The 19,309-nt window shown below is 33.4% G+C and overlaps 1 protein-coding gene and 1 non-coding gene across 2 annotated transcripts; both read right to left on the bottom strand.

Moving 5' to 3' along the window:
• Window positions 1-906: 906 nt before the first annotated feature.
• LOC126669184 (chaperone protein ClpB4, mitochondrial) lies at window positions 907-7,240 on the bottom strand. The gene is made up of 9 exons (XM_050362581.2): window positions 6,809-7,240; window positions 6,488-6,706; window positions 5,971-6,205; window positions 5,563-5,758; window positions 4,924-4,978; window positions 4,228-4,687; window positions 3,700-3,965; window positions 2,681-3,610; window positions 907-1,767 (listed from the first exon to the last, which is right to left on the bottom strand). Exons 1-9 carry the CDS (start codon window positions 7,070-7,072, stop codon window positions 1,465-1,467), a joined length of 2,928 nt encoding a protein of 975 aa, XP_050218538.1. The 5' UTR covers window positions 7,073-7,240; the 3' UTR covers window positions 907-1,464.
• A 47-nt stretch (window positions 7,241-7,287) lies between these two features.
• TRNAT-AGU (transfer RNA threonine (anticodon AGU)) lies at window positions 7,288-7,361 on the bottom strand. The gene has a single exon. It is a non-coding gene; the product is annotated as a tRNA-Thr (tRNA).
• Window positions 7,362-19,309: the final 11,948 nt, after the last annotated feature.

The raw sequence follows: 19,309 nt of genomic DNA on the forward strand, positions 1-19,309 counted from the left end.
ATTTCTTGTTCTTAAGAACTCCCGAGGGCCAATTCTTACCTATGGTTGGGAGATCTACAGACTCCATATTTGGTCTTCAACATGAGTGAGTTTTGAGTTATTTCAATTATGAGAAAATATTCTTCTTCTTTTTTGTTCTTCGTCCACATTAAGGAAAAGGTTGACCAGCAGATCATGAATAGGTTCACAAAAACACATTTTAATTAGAAAAATTGTGGAAGATGAAAACAATCACCCACAACTAAACCAAAGGACCACTTGTCCTTCATTTTCCTGAAATGAAAAAAGATTTAAAATTGGTAGTTTAAATCAGTGTTTGAAGAACAGCAGTGAACCGGCCAGTTCAGCTGGTTTGACCAAAAACTTGTTTCTTCTTAAAAACTAGAATATAATTCAAACAATTTAAAGTAAAAACCTTTTGAACCGATGAACTAGTAGAATCATAAAACTTGTCGATTTTAATAAATCCAAGAATTATATGGAAAAAAACTCTGTTTTATCTATAGCAATTTAAGCATGTCTTTAATCTTTTATTTCTTGGCATTCTAATTCAAAAAATATTATTAGATGTCGTTTAATCATTAAAAATAGTCAAAAAGAGCATCATTCGGTGAGAAATATCAAAAAATGAAATACCTTTTAAAAACTGTGCTCAAGTTGCTACGAAAATAAAAAATCAAACATTTTTACAGTTATTCTTAAAATTTAATAATAATTCAACAATTTATTTATTTTTAAACTATAAAAATTTATATATAAAATCCAATTATATTTTTTAAGTTGATCATTTAAACTTTGAACCGATGGCCACATCAATTCAATTCGGCCACCGATTCAATTCGTAAGACACCGGTTAACAGAACCCATTTACATATTATAGGTCAAATACAGGAAACCCTCGACAGCTAAACATGGGAATTTCAAGGATAGATATTGCCCATTCCGTCCATGTACACAAAGTGAAATGGAAAAGCAAAAGCAAAAGTTGCCTTGCATAAAGCTTACCAATGGAAAAAGCTCGAGACTTGTACACAAACTTTGATAACCTAACTAATTGGCTGTGTAAGGAGTTGCCCCACATTTTATAGAACAAACCACAGCCTTATCATTGTTACTGCACAACGTCAGCTACATAAGCCAAATAACATCTTTACTAAACATATTTACAAGTCACAACAAACAAAAGGTCACTGCGGTCCCTAATTTAGTTAATTTAACTCACTTAACCAATTTTAATAAGAACAATACTTTCTAGTTTTATATCAATTAACCTCTAAATTGTACAAAATGAACGAACTTCACAGGAAGGGAAGATCTAATTTGGAGGTTAGTTGACCTAAAACTAAAATATATTATCTCCAATTGATTAATATTATTAAGTGCGAGTTTATTGATCCTGGTGTATAAACTCCGAGACCGCAATGACTCTTTCTTCTTACAACTCCATGAAGAAGATGAAAACTACTAGTCATTACCAACCATGGCTTCCATAGGGGAGCTGTCAGCTATTTTCCTGACTCGTAACCGGTTTTGAAGAGGAAGGTCTGATGATACATCAGCATCAATAATAACTGAATCTTCTTCCTTGATATCTCCCTTCAAGAATCCCATTGCAATTTCATTTTCAACCAACTGCTGTATCACCCGCTTAACCGGCCTTGCTCCAAAATTTGGGTCGAAACCCAATGTTGATAACAAATCAATAGCTTCTTTCGTGTATTGAAGATCGATTTTCTTTTGTTTTAACCTCTCTTTCACTCGGTTCATCTAGCAATTAACAATTAAACTATAGTTAAATGATGACCGTAATGAACCAAAGAGGAGGGAGGAAACACACATTAAGCAACCAAAAAACAAACCAATTATTCTACAAGTGAACTAAACGTGACGAAATCACACATCACTAATAGACTGTTAATTGTCTCATTGTGTGAATGCTAGCCAACATATCAAGAAGGTTGGGCATGGTTGAGGTTCATTCAATGAATAATATCACATCAGCTGTTTCTGATGAAGGATGAAGATTATAAATTTCTAATTACAAAGCTAATGTAATTCTCTGCTAGGGGTGTGCACAGAACAGAAGCAACGGAAAAATTGAACATGACCAAACCAAAAATAATCGGTTTGATTTGTATATTATAAAATTTTTGCAAGTTCGGTTTGGTTAGATCTTAAATTTTAGAAGACAAAACTATGAAAAATGTACTACAATTTTTCTTAAAATTCCACTAGTTTTGAAAAAATAATACTATTTTCCTATGTATTTAAATGCTATAATGTATAATACATTACAATTTGACTTAAATTTGATTTTTAAATTTAATATTTTTTACTTGTAGTAAATTTGTAATTTTTATCTTTAAAATTAAAAAAAAAAATTATCTTTCTATTTGGTAAAACCGAACCGAATTTTATCTCAAAATTCAATTCGGTTTTTAGAGAAACTGTTCCATATTGACATTTTTACTTTCAAACCGAACCGAAAACCGTTTGCACACCCCTATGAATCTCTACTGAGCAGAAACCTTCAAAGATATTCAGCTCTTGGGATTTTATCAAATAATTTGACCGTTTTAAAAAATGCAATTATGCACTGTAAGCATAGGTCTTGGCAAAAACATAAAACTGACTGCAAAAGAAATTAAAAAATACAAGAGATCCAAGGGAAGGCTATTACCTGTAGCACCACAATTTTGCTAATTTCTTTCGAGTCCAAAGGTTGGAAAACAATGTATTCGTCAATCCGGTTCATGAATTCTGGGCGGAAAGTTTGTCTAGCCAGCTCTACAACTTGCCGCTTCATTATATCATAGACAGCTTCTTTGCTATCTAGTGTATTACTGAGAGTTTCAAGTATTAGATGGGAACCAATATTTGAAGTCATAATCACAACGCAGTTGATAAAACTAACAGTCCTCCCTTGAGAATCAGTTATCCTCCCATCATCTAATAACTGCAGCAGAATGTTGAAGACATCATGATGGGCTTTTTCAATTTCATCAAACAGAACTACAGAATATGGTCTTCGACGAACCACTTCAGTTAGCTGACCTCCTTCTTCATATCCAACATAACCTGGAGGGGCCCCAACCAAGCGTGAAACAGCATGCTTTTCCATATACTCGCTCATATCTATCCTGACCATAGCATTTTCTGTATTAAAGAGGTATTTAGCTAGAGCCTTTGCAAGCTCAGTTTTGCCAACGCCAGTAGGACCCATGAACATGAAGCTAGCTATTGGTCGATTTGGGTCTGACAATCCTGCCCTGGAACGTCGGATTGCATCAGCCACTGATTTTACTGCCATATCTTGACCAACTACTCTTTTGTGAAGAACATCTTCTAGGAAGACTAGCTTTTCACGCTCTGACTGCTGGAGGTTTGACACAGGTATACCAGTCCATTTGCTTACAATTTCAGCGATATCAAAATCAGTGACCTCTTCTCTAAGCAAAGATTTTCCAGACTTCTGAAAGTCTGCAAGGTTCTTGTCGGCCTCTTCTAACTGGCGTTGAAGGGATATTAGAGTTCCATACTTGAGCTCAGCAGCACGATTCAAGTTATAATCACGCTCTGCTGCTTCCATCTCTAAGTTCACTCTATCAATCTACAACCAAATGACACATGATTATCAACAACTTGCAGATAATGTACTACGACAGCTTAAATCAATACATATTTAACTCACAGAGCTACCTCTTCTTTAATTGACCGTATCCGGGTCATGAGAGCCTTCTCACGATCCCAATGTTCATTTAGTTCCTTCTGTTTTTGTTTAAGTTCAGTCAAATCGCTTTCGAGCTTGCTTAACCTCTCTTTGGATGCTTTATCAGTGTCATTTTTCAGAGATAACTTCTCCATTTCTAACTTTAGAATAGCTCTATCTATCTCGTCCAATTCCGTAGGCTTAGAAGTAATCTCCATTTTTAGCTTTGCAGCAGCTTCATCAACTAGATCAATGGCTGAAAAGGAAAGGCCAGAAACTTTAAAGTAGCAGGCAAGAGAGAAGCACATTATTCTTGAAGAATCTAGACCCAACACTTAGAGAGAAGCACATATTTTTCCATTCTTATACATAGATGATGGTAAAAATCTAAAAATCGTAGAATTGCATCCCTTAATATAAAATGTAACCCAGGGAGTAGGATTGCCTACCAAATGCAGGAATGGCACAAATCATATTGCCTATAATGTGAAAAATTTGAAAGCGTAATTTTTTCGTACCTTTATCAGGCAAAAAACGCTCTGTGATATATCTGTCTGCAAGAATTGCTGCAGAAACGAGGGCGCTATCTGATATTTTAACACCGTGATGTAGCTCATAGCGTTCACGCAAACCACGAAGAATGGATATTGTATCTTCAACAGAAGGTTGATCACAAAAAACTTGTTGAAACCTGCGCTCAAGAGCCGGATCCTTCTCAATGTATTTTCTGTACTCATTCAATGTGGTTGCTCCTATACATCGGAGCTCACCTCGGCCAAGCATCGGTTTCAATAAGTTCCCAGCATCCATTGCTCCACTTGTTGCCCCTGCACCAACAACTGTATGAATCTCATCGATAAATAATATGATTTGCCCATTAGAAGCGGTAACTTCCTTCAGCACAGCTTTTAGCCTTTCCTCAAAATCTCCACGATACTTGGCTCCAGCAACCAATGAACCCATGTCTAAAGAGATCAGCTGTATATAGGCCAAACTATCTATGTTAGATGCAGCATAAATGAAAATAAAGGAAAATCGCAAAAGAAACTAATGGAAAATCTTAAGACTCTAAACATCACTCTAGTTCCACACACTCCGAATGACATGGTAAAATATAAACATGTTAGACCTCCTCCTCGGAATCATTGAGAATACTACTCTTTTTCGCAAGAGTAGTGCATAAATGAGCAAAAGGCATAAAATTGAACTGCAACCTTCCGATTCAACAATGGTTCTGGCACGTCACCACGGACAATCCTTTGGGCAAGTCTGCAAAAAATAAACAACTCATTATTAACAAAATGATGTAGATGAAGAGAGTAATAAACAGCATAAATCTTAAGTTTCGAACAACACGGCTTTCAATTTTTAATAGGTTTTTAACCCAGTTCTGAGGAGAATGAAATGTCTTCTATGCAGGGATAAAACTTGATACTAACATCGAACACCCTCAGAGATTATTTTTACTTTGCAACAATAACACTCAAATATTCATGCTATTTTATCAACATCTTGCATTTCCCCTCTCTATCTTCTCCCACCAAGTCTAAAACTAATAATCCAAATACTCAATGTCTATGAGAAGTATACTCAATCCTAATTAAACGTTGTTTTCTTTCACAAAAATGTGTAATCATCTAAAAAAATCATCAGAGATACCTTTTCCCTTTGTGTAATTTTGACTCTAGAAGGTTTTAAGTGTAATTTCTTTCCCTAATGAAGACCATAAAGCACCTAGCAAAGTCTTCTGCACAACTATATTATAAATTTGCAAATAACGAAAGGTAAACCTCCAAAAAAATTGCACTTGCAAAAATCAGGATCCAGTTATAATTCCTACACAGTAAACATACCCCTCAGCAATTGCAGTTTTTCCAACACCAGGTTCACCAATAATAACAGGATTATTTTTAGTTCTTCTAGATAATATTTGTATACACCGTCGAATTTCATCATCTCTGCCAATGACAGGATCAAGTTTTCCACGCCTAGCAAGCTCTGTTAAGTCATTCCCGTACTTGTCCAACGCTTCATACTTTCCTTCAGGATCTGCATATATTGAAAGAACAACATGATCAGAGTAGGTTGACAGTAACTACAATATAATGGCCCAGCATGCGAAGGGCTTAGAATAGATTAGCGCCATGGTTAATTTTGGAAACGAGCTCAGCTCCCCTAAGGTGGGTTACTGATTAGCTTGACATTTTTCACGACGAAAAATATATAACTCACAGCAACTCCCTAGAGAATCAAATTCATACTTTGATCAATCACTCTCTGGCTTCCACGGACAGCTTGAGTGGCGTCCTTCAAATCTTTCTCACTGAGCTGAAGGTTCTTAAACAACTGCTGTCCAAATCTCTTATCCAAAGGGAAAGCTAGAACTAAATGCTCTACAGACACAAAATCATCCCCCATTTCTTTTTTATGCTTACGAGCATTGTCTAACAAGACACCAAGATATGAACCCAATATAGGGTTACTAGTGTCCATCACCTGCAGCAAGAACATAAAGGCATATGCATATAAATAGTTATGTAACTTATGTATGTGTGTGTTTGTTCATAGAGTTTGTATGATACAATAGTTGTGCCATTTCATATTTACAACAAAACCACTAAGCATTTGTGACGAAGAATATTTTAATTATTACTTATATCTTTTATCACTAAATATTCCATATAGCTAAAGCATTAGTTTGTTGTACAAATGACATGGCACAACGATTATGTGATATAATTTTTCGTTTATTTATGAATAACAAGTAGGTAATCAGACCTTCGGTTGCTGGGAAATAAAATTATCAGTGGCCTGCAAGACTGTTGTGTTATCAAGTCCAGCTTTAGTGAAAATTCGCCTAGCTAATCCGTCTTTTTGCTCTAACAGAGCTTTCATTAAATGCTCAGTCTCCACCATTTGTTGTTTATTAGCTCGCGCTGCATCTACAGCACCAACTACTCCTTCCCATGCCATCTCAGTGAACTCTGACGGATTAGGCTGATAATTTTTAAAAATATTAATTGCATTATCATGATGATTCAGATAAACCTAACAATGATTTAGAAAAATAAATATAAAACGTTGAGAATTGAATTTTACCTGTGAAGAAGAGGTAGCAGTAGCGGAGAAGCGTGGAGAGGAAGAGTGGAAGGAGCGAGCGAACCTGACTGATGAAATATCAGCCGAAACGACATTGTCGTTGGCTGAAACTTGAGAATTCGTAGAATTGCCAAACAGAGAATAAGCTGAAGAGGAATAAGAAGAGATTGCGCGAGCTCGTGAGAGAGATGATAGTGATGAAGCTCTAACTTTTGATTTTAGTATGGCTGTAACTGCGGATTTTGTTAGTCTTCGTGACGCCATTATTTTTGATTCTTGCGAGTTTGTGAGACTGTGTATGAACTGTGCAGTTGGTTTAAGTTTGATAGAGAGAGCTTTTTTTTTTCGATGCTTGGAGAAGAGGCAAGAGAGGGAGAAGAAGGTTGTAGAATGGTGTGGGAGTTTCTTCTGTTGTCGTTTGAAGTCTTGTGCTGTCGTTTTAGTGAGCGGGAAATTAAAAAGAGCAAAAAAGATTAACTTGCTTTCATTGAGAGTTGAACTCAAGACCTCCCGCTTACTAAACGGGTGCTCTAACCAACTGAGCTATGAAAGCTGATTGGTTTATGAGTCAGCAGAATCGTATATAAATCGTTCGTATGCAGATATTCCCAAGTATTTTTTTGTTGTTGCTGTAAAGAAGAGGCAAAAACTAAAAGAAATTAAATTAATCAACAGCCAATCTATGAAATACCAAAATTATCTCCCTTTTCTTTAAAAAAAAAAATTTAACCTTTTGACCGCTAAATCGCCTCCTCCATCCTTTCGATCTGCATTTTTATTCTCTAATAAAATTTTATATATGAAGGATCCTCTCATTTTAAATTATTGAAGGATCTTAGATTTGGAGCGATTGTTTTGGTCACCGAAAAACCATCTCTATTCTTATCTAGCCATTTATTTCACTTTTTTTGTTTTGATTTAAAGAATCTTCAACCGGTTAAATTTTTTTTTTTATTGGATTAAGATCTCAAACTTAAAAAAAAAACTTTTAAACTTTTAAATTTTTAAATTTTGCGTTATTTTAAAGATGTTTCTATAACGGTTGTTCTTGTCTTATTAGATAATTTTAAGATTTATATTGAAGATAAAATTTCAATAAGCGATTTCAAAATTATAGTCTTAATATTTGAACCATGTGTGTATTTGGATAACTTTTTGATGGTTGAGAAAAACCTATTCGATGATTATATTAACATCTCTCATCATTAATTTAGAATTGTTCTTTCAATTTGTTGAAAAACCATTCATCTCTGTTCTTTCAACAGAAGGCTCAAGTCAAATTCATGCTCGACATAATAAAAATATATTTTATTTTTATTTTTATGTTATGTTATGTTAAATGTGTGTCATTCTAATTTGGCTAATAATCACCAATGTACTCTGACCTTTGGCCTACCTTGTGGTAAATTCCTTGAGTTCTAAAAATGATCAGAAACCCCCTAAGTTACGTGGCGGCTAAACTTGGCCCTTCCGTTCAAAAATCCGTTAACTTCATCAAAATTGATGAGCTGTCATTCTAAAAAAAATGGCAGAGCCACGTTACCAAAAATACTTTAAAACAATCAAAATACTTCTATAACTATTAAATTTGATTTAAAAATTTAACCCCAAACAAATTCACCAATTAAATCCAAATAAATCACCTGACCGCCATCGGTCAACCTAACGCCACTACCTCTTAATCCACCGCCGCAAAAAAATTGTAGCAATCTTCTCCGACCCTTTATTCCATGGGAACAATAGAAGCGATTTTTTTTATTATGGGATGAAGAAATGCATGCCTGTTCTTCCATGGAAGAATTGCTTGGAGAAGACCGCAAAAAAAATTCCTACAGTCGTTAGGAGGCCGTGGCTGGGAAATGGTGGGTGAGGGTTAAGTGAATGGGTTGAATTCTTTAAAAAGATTTAATTGAATTTTAGGATGTATTAAGTATTTTAGGTTTTTGTGACGTGGCAGCTGACATGGTATCACCAATTATTTTTTTTAGAATGACAATTCATCGTTTTTAATAGAGTTAACATTCTTTTTAGATAGAAGAGACATATTGAGCCCATTATATAATTTAAAGAGAAAATTACACCATATAACTCAATTTATGAAATCTTTATGTTAATAACTCACAAATTATTATTTTGCAATAATCTCTCTTTTTTAAAAATCTGTTTGCATGTGTACCTAAATTATATTTGCCTTCCTTTTTTACCCTCATTACCTCCACTGTGTGCATTACATTGTCTTTATTTCTTTTTCTTCTTCATTTCTCTTTTCTCGTCAATTAGCTAAGCTAATTTAATGGCTGTTTGATTGTAAAAATCTTATTTTTCTGTTCTCAATCTCAAATTAATAATAGATTGCAACTGATTTTGATTTTGCTTATGATTATTGATGTTATTGATTTTAAATTGAATTGAAGTTTTATGTTTATTATTAGAGAGATTGAATTAGAGACGGCCTTCAGTTTCCCGTCGGTCATCTCGCTCGATTGTTCTTGAAAGGTTGTTTGCTCAACGCTTCGGTTCCGACACACCTATCTATCTCGCTGCCGTACTTGAATATCTAGCTACTGAGTATATCTCATTAAACTCAACTTTCAGATCTATAAATTTTTCATCATCTTAAATATTAAAATTTGGGTGATTATGAATGTTAGGTATTGGAATTGGCTGGTAATAATGCGCGAGACAACAAGAAGAATCACATTGAAAATGATGAGGAAAGAGAAATTGTTAGCAATTAGAAATGATGAGGAATTCTAGCAGATGAGTTTTGCCTAATATTAATCCAATTCTTTTGCCAAAGAAAGGTGATGCATCTACTGCTAGTGAATCTAAGTCTTTTAAGAAGGTTTAGATAATTATTATGTTGATATTAGGTTAAATAATGGATTTTTTTAAGATTTCAGTAGTTAGGTATTTGTTTCTTGTTTTTAAATTAAAAATGTTAAGTTACTGTGACTATGTGATGGAAATTTTTTTGTTTTTAGCATTTGAATTTTGTTTTAATCTTATTGACATTTTCATTTTGTATTTAATAAATAGTAAAAATGAAAGTAAATTATTTAATTTTTGTTGCATAATCTATAATTTTCACAATAAATTTTTATGTTTCTGCATTTTATAGTTAATCCAACAAAAAATGTTATTAATATTTCAATTTAAATAAAAATATATTTAACAGTTTATAAAACCGAAAATCTACCTGATGTGAACCAGATGTAAACCTATATCAACTGAACTATCTTAATTCAATTTTTAATAAAAAATTTTGTACTGTTTTTTATAATATTAAATGATATTTATATAGAGAGAATTTTGAGATTTAGTGCAATATACAAATTGAATATATCTTTTAAGTGAAATGTATTTGATAGTCTATAAAACTAAAAATCAACCTGATGTTAACCGGATGTAAACTGGATGTGAACCTATATCAACTAAACTAGCTTAATTTATTTTTTAATAAAATTTGTCTTGCTGCTCTTTATAATCTTAACTATTTAGTGTAATATACAAATTAAATATAATTGAAATGTATTCGACAGTTTAATAAAACCGAAAATCAACCTAATATGAACCTATATCAATTGAATTTCCTTAATTCAATTTTTAATAATTTTTGTTTTACTTCTCTTTACAATCTTAACTGACATTTTATATTGAGAGAATTTTGAGATTTAGAGTAATATACAAACTGAATGTCTCTTTTAAGTGTATCGTATTTGATAGTATATAAAACCAAAAATCAACCTGATATTAACCTGGTGTGAACGTATATCAACTGAACTATCTTAATTTATTTTTTTATAAAAATTGTCTTACTGCTCTTTCCAATCTTAACTGACATTTTATATTAATTAAATTTTGAGATTTAGTGTAATATACAAATTGAATAGCTATTTTAAGTGAAATGTATTCGATAGTTTATAAAACTAAAGATCAATCTAATGTGAACCTGATATGAACCTATATCAACTGAATTGCTTTAAATCATTTTTTATAAAATTTGTCTTGCTATTCTTTATAATCTTATCTGATATTTTATATTAAGAGAATTTTAATATATAGTCTATAATAAGAATTGAATATTTATTTTTAAGTGAAATGTAATTGACAGTTTATAAAACTGAAAAGCAACCTGACGTGAACCATATGTGAACCTGAAATAATATCACATAGGGTTTAGAGGATTCGGAATTTAATAATTATTTTAAAAATTATTTTAAAAAAATTTATACCATAAAAAATAAACTAATAGTAGTTTGAAAATAATTTTTCAAGATTTTTCATGCGTTTTGGACAAATTTAATGTAAATTCAAATGTCGACTCAATGTCAACTCAATATAGCCTAAAGTAAATTAAAATTTTTAGTAAATTGATTATAAAATTAAAATTAATTTATTATTTATTATAATTAATAATATATTTAAAACTATATTATAACTTATAACAACATAATTACCTTTTTCTGAAATGTAAAATGATACCAATCATTCATCAAATAAGAATGTTAGTATTAAATGTTGAAATGGTACATTTAAGAGTTGAATGAAACAATAACATCTTGTAACTGATGTATGAATTGGTTTGTTTCTCATTGCATAGAATTAACGTTTCATAAAGATAAGACTCGTATCCATGTACCACTGGGCGCAATTGGTTAGGCAAATTCAGTTCAAACGAATCGTCTTGTCCCAACATTCACTTGTAAGCTTCGCCACCATCTCGTTCACCATAGCCTTTTCCTTTTTCTGAGTGAGAAATGACTGCATTTTTCATTAGAATTAAGAGAGGAAAAATCCATTTTATTTTTGTTGTTTAGTTTTTAAAACCCGTCTCTAACTTCTCATGAGCAACATAATTATAACTTTAATCATATTTAGTAAATAAAATCATACTGTTCATAGCAGTCACCATTGTCGTCTCCTTCGCCACTACAATCCACCACCGTCACCTATTCGCCACCACTACCCAGCACCGTTCCCTCAATCGCCACACAAGCCCATAACCATCGCTTCCATTTCTGTCACAGCTCAAATTTGTCGTCTCTTTCATCGTCGCCTCCATCGCCACTGCTTTTTGTGCAACACCAACTACCTGCAATATTATAAACACCACATGCAAGAATTGCAACCACCATTAATCCCAGATTTTATTTCCAAATTCTTGCAAGATATTATAATTTAAGCATCTGTTTACACTTTCTTGCAATAACAATCATTAGCATATCAAAGTTTATAAAACTGGAGAAGATCATTTACAGTAACCAACACAATCATAAACAACAAAATGAGAAATTGAACTGACAAATTAGAACAAGTAAATCACCGATTGATTAAATTACAACTTGAATAATTAAAAAAAGCTCCAAAAATCGTTGATTTGCGCAGATATAGAGATATGATCCTTCATAGAACCGTTATATTCACATCATCGCCGCCAATAGTTCGTCAATTTCTTCTCTGATTAGTGGAATATTGAAAAGAAGGGAAATAAGTGCCGAGGATATAACTGTCCTATTTTCTCTTAGTTTGAGTTAATTTTGGGTTATGGGGGATTTGTGGAAAGTTTTCAATTTTTTTGAGAGATTATTACCAAAATTAATATTGTGAGGTAAAAACATAACACATAACCACTTTTGAGGGATTTGTGTAGATTATCCTAATTTAAAGGGTTTACCGACCATTTTTAACATTCAAAGGGTATACCATAAGGTTGGCAAAAATCAGAATTCATGGGTAATTATTAGGCTCTGATTTTAGATGTAATTTTTGTTCGGTTGTATTTGTAAAATGTATTGGGAATGTAGGAGTTTACGGTCTAACAAAAGTGGTTATTTTTGTGTCTGCTCATATAAGAGTGGACACATCCATCTTCTTTCCGTCTTGGTGCGTTGCTTCTGATTCAGTTTTAATCAATTTCTTCTTGACTTTTTTAAAAATATCAAATAAAAGAAATAACTAATGAAAGTGGAAGGCACGAGTAAACTCTTTGCATTATTAACAATTATTGCAAATTATTTTCCATCTTTCCACTTTTAAAGCTTATATTAAAAGTATACATAATTAAAAATTGTCAGTATTTTTATACTGAATATGCAAAAAGATCTAGACGGCTCGAGTGAAAATTAGTCTGAATATGAAAGATTTAAAGGTACCGTCTCATAGTTGAAAACCGTTCAGAAAAACTCATGAAACCTGTACCAATAAAAAAAGTGTACATAATAAAAAATTTACGCCATTCTCTTTCTTTCCAAAATACAAAAAGAAAAACATATTAAAAATTATTTATAAAAGTCAATTACTTTTTTTGGGTTCATAATTAATAGTATTTTTTATTTGAAAAAAATATTATTTTGAATTTGTATATGTGCATGTGTAAAATACGATTGTAAGTATAATGATAAGATAATAATACTCGGTTAAAAAGAACTGTTTTTCTCATGTTTATATATTTTTATTCATTTACATACGTATTGTTGAATAGACACTGTTTGTGTCACGACCCGATTTCCACCTCGAAACTCGAGCCGAGACCGGCGCTAGGGAATGGGAATGGTTGTTCCGAAACCCGTAGCAAGCCTAAAATCTCTATAAATTTTTCGCCTCTTAAATATAAATATATATCGTACATCGCGTACGACCCGTTTTCAGAAAACACCGTTAAAACATTTTTCCGTTTAGTGCGGAAAACACATTCTGAAAATATTCATATAGGCGATATCGCGCTTTCAGAAATGCTGGTTGAATAACCCTAGTTATTCTGACCCATGCGCATTTTTGAAAACCGGTGCGGTGGTACAGGGACTTGGCTCACGTGCCTTGCCTCGCAGGCAGCCCTGTCTCAAACCGCGCACCCGAATAATATGTTTAATAAAATATATCGAACACTTTCCTTTTCAAAGCGTTATATAAAACATATTTAAAAACATGCACAGCAGGCACGCTGTCACGACCCAATCTCAGAGCCGAGACCGGCGCTAGGGAATGGGAGTGGTTGCTCCGAAACCTGTAGCAAGCCTAAAAACGTAAAATAATTTTTCGCGAAACATAAACGTCATGCATGACATAAGCAAACACGTGTCATGCAGAAGCACACATGCCAGGCACACATATCCTCTGGCGGTCACAACAAATATAACGCAGCAAGCGTAAAACGTTTAAAACTTTTAAACGTTAAAGTTATATTTACAGAAAACTATATATTACAGCTGACTCACAAAATACTTATCTACTGCAGCTCTAAGAGTAAAGTACTGTTTCTTTACATACTCAAAAATACAGACTTCTGGAAGTAGGATAGAAGTCCGTTGCTTCAAAGCGTCTTTATCCTGAAAGGAAATCTGTGAGGGGTCAGTATATTGGGATATACTGAGTGAGTTCATACATTTACTAATAAGTATTCAAATAAAACATAAAATCGTAATCAATCATATGCAGCCAAGTACAAGATCCGAATGAAACCTTAATCCTCAAACATACTAATAATCAATCGATCAACCCAATCATAAATATCATTTGCGAGTCCAACTCGCTGGTGGCCCAGCCACTAGATACGGGGACTTCCAGGCTACACCGTAGCCGAGTTCACTCTGCGTATCTAACTCATAACCCAATCGTAAATTTCATATTCATCATCAGCTCCCAGCTGAGTCATATCAAAACTGGTGATCACACAGTCCTATTGTCGCCCAATAGGTAGCACGTTCCATCGGATCAATACTGGTTTCAAATCAACCATATGTAATTCATAAAAAGAATTCGCATATAAAACATGCAATTCAAATATAAAGCAATATAAAATAATTGCTTAAATAAATACTTTTAAAGCAAATCGTATAAACTCACAGAAAACGCTTATCCAAAAATATGTCGGGGCTTTAGAAACGTCAAGCTTCCCGAGCTCCTGGTCCAGCTCCTTCTTGCCTCGCTGGATCTAAAACAATTTCAAAACATTTGACTCACATCAGAATCCTATTCTAAGATTGACTCTAGACTCAAGACTCGACACGTTTCACTTTCATTAATCGTCGTGCTTCTCACGCATATCCCATTAAACGATATCAAACTCGTTTACGGATCGCGAATTACTTCCAATTCAATCTTCTTATAACCTCATTAGGTTAACTACTATTCGATTTCCGATTCAATACGTGAATTCCATTGATTCAATCAAGGCACGAAGACTCAGGGTGCGAGAATCGAAGGGTGCACGCTCGTGCAGGGAGGTACACGTTCGTGTACCTTGGTACACGTTCGTGTACCCTATGTTGGTACACGTTCGTGTACCTTAGTACACGTTCGTGTACCATTGATGGTACACGTTCGTGTACCACAAGTACACGTTCGTGTACCACAGTACACGATCGTGTACTGCCGTGCACGATCCCTTGGAATCGATTTCCGGGGTTTCCGACCTGCTATATACGTAAAAACGCTCCAAACTCAACCAAAACGCGTATTCTAAGCTCAAAACGCTATATATCAATCCTATACTCGATAAAACGATAAAAATCGTTTCGTGGCCTAAAACTTTGAATCGATATAACTTAAAATATAATCAACGAAACGGTAAAACGTTAAGCTTACCGTGATTCGCCTCGAGAGTACGATCAATTCGAGCTATTAAACGTCGAAAATGGACGAGAAACGGAATCGAGCGATGGAACCGTAATCGATCGCCGTTAAGAACGAAAGAAAGAAAGAAAAGGAATGAAGGTTCTGATCCCTTCTTCATTCATCTCAATCTCATATATATCCTGGCTAAAGTACGCTTTGGTCCTTGAAACTTTTCAAAAGTTTCAATTTAATCCAAAACTTATTCAATTAATCTTTCTATTAATTCAACTACGTATTATTTATCTCCGAATAAATAATATTAACTTAAAATATAGATTTTCATCGAAAATCCTCAAATCTCTATTTTCGGGCTTAATTGGATAATTTGCACTTTAGCCCCTAAGCTTTTCAAAATTTACAATTTAGCCCTAAAATGCTTCCACATCCAACTTTTCATAATAACTCCTTTAATCCCGCTAATTGACTCATCAAATTTTTATTCTAAATTTCCGATATAATCAAATTAAATTCTCCTTAATTTAATTTATCGGAAATCTCGACACGTGGCACGACTTAATTACCTTAAAATACTTTGGGGTATTACACACGCAAACGTAAGGCCAGCTAAAACTACACACAGTGTCTTTGCAGACCAAAGACACGAAGCTTGGCCCACCCGTAGGGGACACCATAAAACACTATATGCCTATTGAGTAGCCACTTATTAGAGCTAGACAAAGTCAGGTTCCTATCAGAGTATATAGACAGAGGAACCATGACGTGGCCACAGGCATATCAAACCTATATACACTATTGCAGCAGCTAAGAGTTTAAAGTGTTATTTATATAACAACAGAATAAGCTTCCCTGATGGAAAAAGGATGGAAGCTCGACCAGACCCGGTAGCTAGGTACCTGAAAATGATAAACAACAACGGGGTCAGAAATATAAATATTTCTGAGTGAGTAAATAGGTTTACAATTAAATACCAAAATCGCGTATATACAAAATATCGGTATATAAAAATATTACCAGTCCTCGATCCAAATGAAACCCTAATCCTGATTACGTTATAGTGCTATCATATATATAATGCATATGCACAACTCTTGTTTAATACAGGATGAGCTGTATACATATGTATCTCAGCCATCTTGACTCTGTATAGGGTTGCTGGGCCGGAACTTAAATCACTGCCACCTCAGGACTACCCATTAGGTTTAAGCCGCTTTATAAGCATCTGGCTTAAAACCTAATCTCAATATGTATGCTTATAATATTTACCTCTCATCTAGTTCATTAACACCGGTGATCACACAGTCCTATTGTTGCCCAATAGATAGCTCGTTTCAGTGGATCTTCCTTGGCTAAGTTTCATACTTAGTGCGATTTATGATTTAAAAACAATTGAATACTAATATTCAAAAGTAAACAAATGAACTCACAAACACCGCTAGGTCTGGAACTTAATCCTGTGGTTGTGGTCAGACTGCTGGCTAGCTGGTCGGACTAAACACACAAAGCAAACAGGATAAAACACATCAATATATGTTTCCTATAAAACTTCTAGGTCCTTAAACCCAGATCTAGGTCAAACATATAATCATTTAAACATATAGCACTTATGGTCTGTTTTCTTTTAAAACCATATTATAAATTCTCGTTTTGAGAAAACGTTCTAACTTCTCTCTAGAAGTTATTTTAGGTATTGCAATACCTAAAGAAAACCATTTATAGTATAGACCTAATTGTCAAAACAATTCTCGGTCATATACTAAGTATTTAGCAAAACCGATTGCTAAATCTTTAAAACCGTTTAAACATTGACTTTAACTCTTTTAAAGTCCATTATAAACGTTTAACTTTACTTTTAAAATCTCCTTTTAAAAGTCTTTAGGTTTAGGTTATAAAACCTTTTCACTTTCTTCTAACACAAGTTATCGTTTTAAAACGTTTTCGAATCAACGAAACTACGTCAAGTTCTTAGGGCAAAAAGCCCCGAAAAGTCCTCCTCCCCCTTGGCATCAGACCTGCTGTGCATGGCACAGCGGGTCGCTGCACGACCGTGCAGCTTCAACTGCACGTTCGTGCAGCAATAATGCTGCACGCTCGTGCAGCATTGCTGCACGTTCGTGCAGCTCATGGCTGCACGTTCGTGCAGCTACCGAGCTGCACGTTCGTGCAGCTCATGGCTGCACGTTCGTGCAGCCGTGTTTCCAGCCCCGGAAACACGATTTCCGGGGCGTTTCCGACGTGCTCAGAACGCCCGGAACGCTGCAAACGTGTTATTAAATGTCCAATTTCACAAATATTCAATCCAATCACAATTCGGATATTAAAATCGATAGTTCGATACGGTAACCGTTTATAAACGAATATATATTCGAAATAAATCGAAATAAACGTTTAATACGGATATAATACCTCGATTACGTGAGTAATCGTTGAAGAAATTGAGTTAGAATCGAGAAACGGATCGAACGGCCGAAACCTAGGGTTTCGTTTTTGGCTTCTGAGCTTAGCAGCTCAATCTTTCTTTCTGAGTGAAAGAAATGAAGTTGCTGTGCCAATATTGGTGCAAGTTAAGGTTATATATACATATTGGTTAAAGTGCAGTTTAGTACTAGCTCAATCATGCACTTTAAACCAATTTCTAAACTAGTCGTCCGTAGCCTAAACGGAAACGATTTTCAAATTTCGTGAAAATTTTACCAAAAACCAAATAAAATATAACAAGAATAAAAATATTATTTTTATTCCCATCCGACTTATATTTTATTCTTAATAAATCATTTTCGACTTATTAAGCCCGCATTAACTGCGTTTGATAAAATTTCTGCTTCCAAATTTTATCAATTTTTCACGATAACCTTTTTAAAATATTTCGCGAATATTAGCACCAATAATATTCGCTAGGGACTTATGAATTATTCTGCACCCAATTCATAATTCCAGATTCCCTCCGTTAACTATATAACTAATCAAATTTAAATTCTAAAAATTTAAATTTGCAATCCTATAGCCATAATAAAAATTTAGGGACACTTGTAAATTAAATTTATCTTTAAATTTAATTTAGCTACTCCCGTCTAATAAATTATTAGACACGTGGCTATATTTTAACTCTTAAATTTCCGGGTTATTACAGTTTGGATTGAAAAAAAAATTAGGGATAAAATCCATAGATTTTGCACTTTCCATGGAGTCATTGTTTGATACGATAAAATAGCATGAGAATACATGGATTGTGAAAATTTCTCATTCGAAATCCCATCTATGAGATGAAAAAGTTAAAATTTATTATTTTTAATGAATGATGAATTGTCTTAAATTTTAATTATTTTAAATATATCTCTATAAATCCATGGATTTTATATTCAATTCAAATGATGGAACGTCTAAATCCATGGATTTTTCATATTCCATGAATTTTTCAAGAAAATCAACCGATTTTAAAAATCCTCAATTCAAACGGCATTTTTATATTTAAACATTTTTATAAAATAGTATTTTTTTGTAGTTAATTTTTAAAATTATTTATTTATAGCCTCATTTATATTTTTCAATAACTATAGATTAAAAGCAAAATATAAAATAAATTTAATTAAAAATCAATATTTTTATACCCAGTTGTTTGAGATTTAATTTCAATTTTGATGCATTTTACCCATATAATGTGAATTCACAATTTTTACTTCGGAAAGCAATATCATCAATGTAAATACTTCATTTTTATCCCCTTTCTATATTAGAAAGAATGGGATAAATACATATTTATATTTGTTATTCTAACTCCAATTGATGTCAGCAAGTCTTTGACTTTGAAAGAGACATTCTTATAAAACAAGCCTATTTTTTTCTCCTCCAATTAATAGATATTATGATACACTGCATTTGTATCATAGGCAAATTGATGATTTCAATTATTTAGCCACCATTATTTAT

This window comes from Mercurialis annua, linkage group LG2, assembly GCF_937616625.2.
Source record: "Mercurialis annua linkage group LG2, ddMerAnnu1.2, whole genome shotgun sequence".
NCBI lineage: Eukaryota > Viridiplantae > Streptophyta > Magnoliopsida > Malpighiales > Euphorbiaceae > Mercurialis > Mercurialis annua.

What these genes read in the sequence shown, in the direction of transcription:
- LOC126669184 (XM_050362581.2), bottom strand. Translation starts at nt 7,072, where the DNA reads ATGGCGTCACGAAGACTAACAAAATCCGCAGTTACAGCCATACTAAAA. An exon ending in GCGTTTTTTGCCTGATAAAG is followed by an intron (nt 3,966 to 4,227) that starts GTACGAAAAAAT and finishes TTTCCTTTTCAG; the next exon opens with CCATTGATCTAGTTGATGAA. An exon ending in TACGGTCAATTAAAGAAGAG is followed by an intron (nt 3,611 to 3,699) that starts GTAGCTCTGTGA and finishes ATTTGGTTGTAG; the next exon opens with ATTGATAGAGTGAACTTAGA.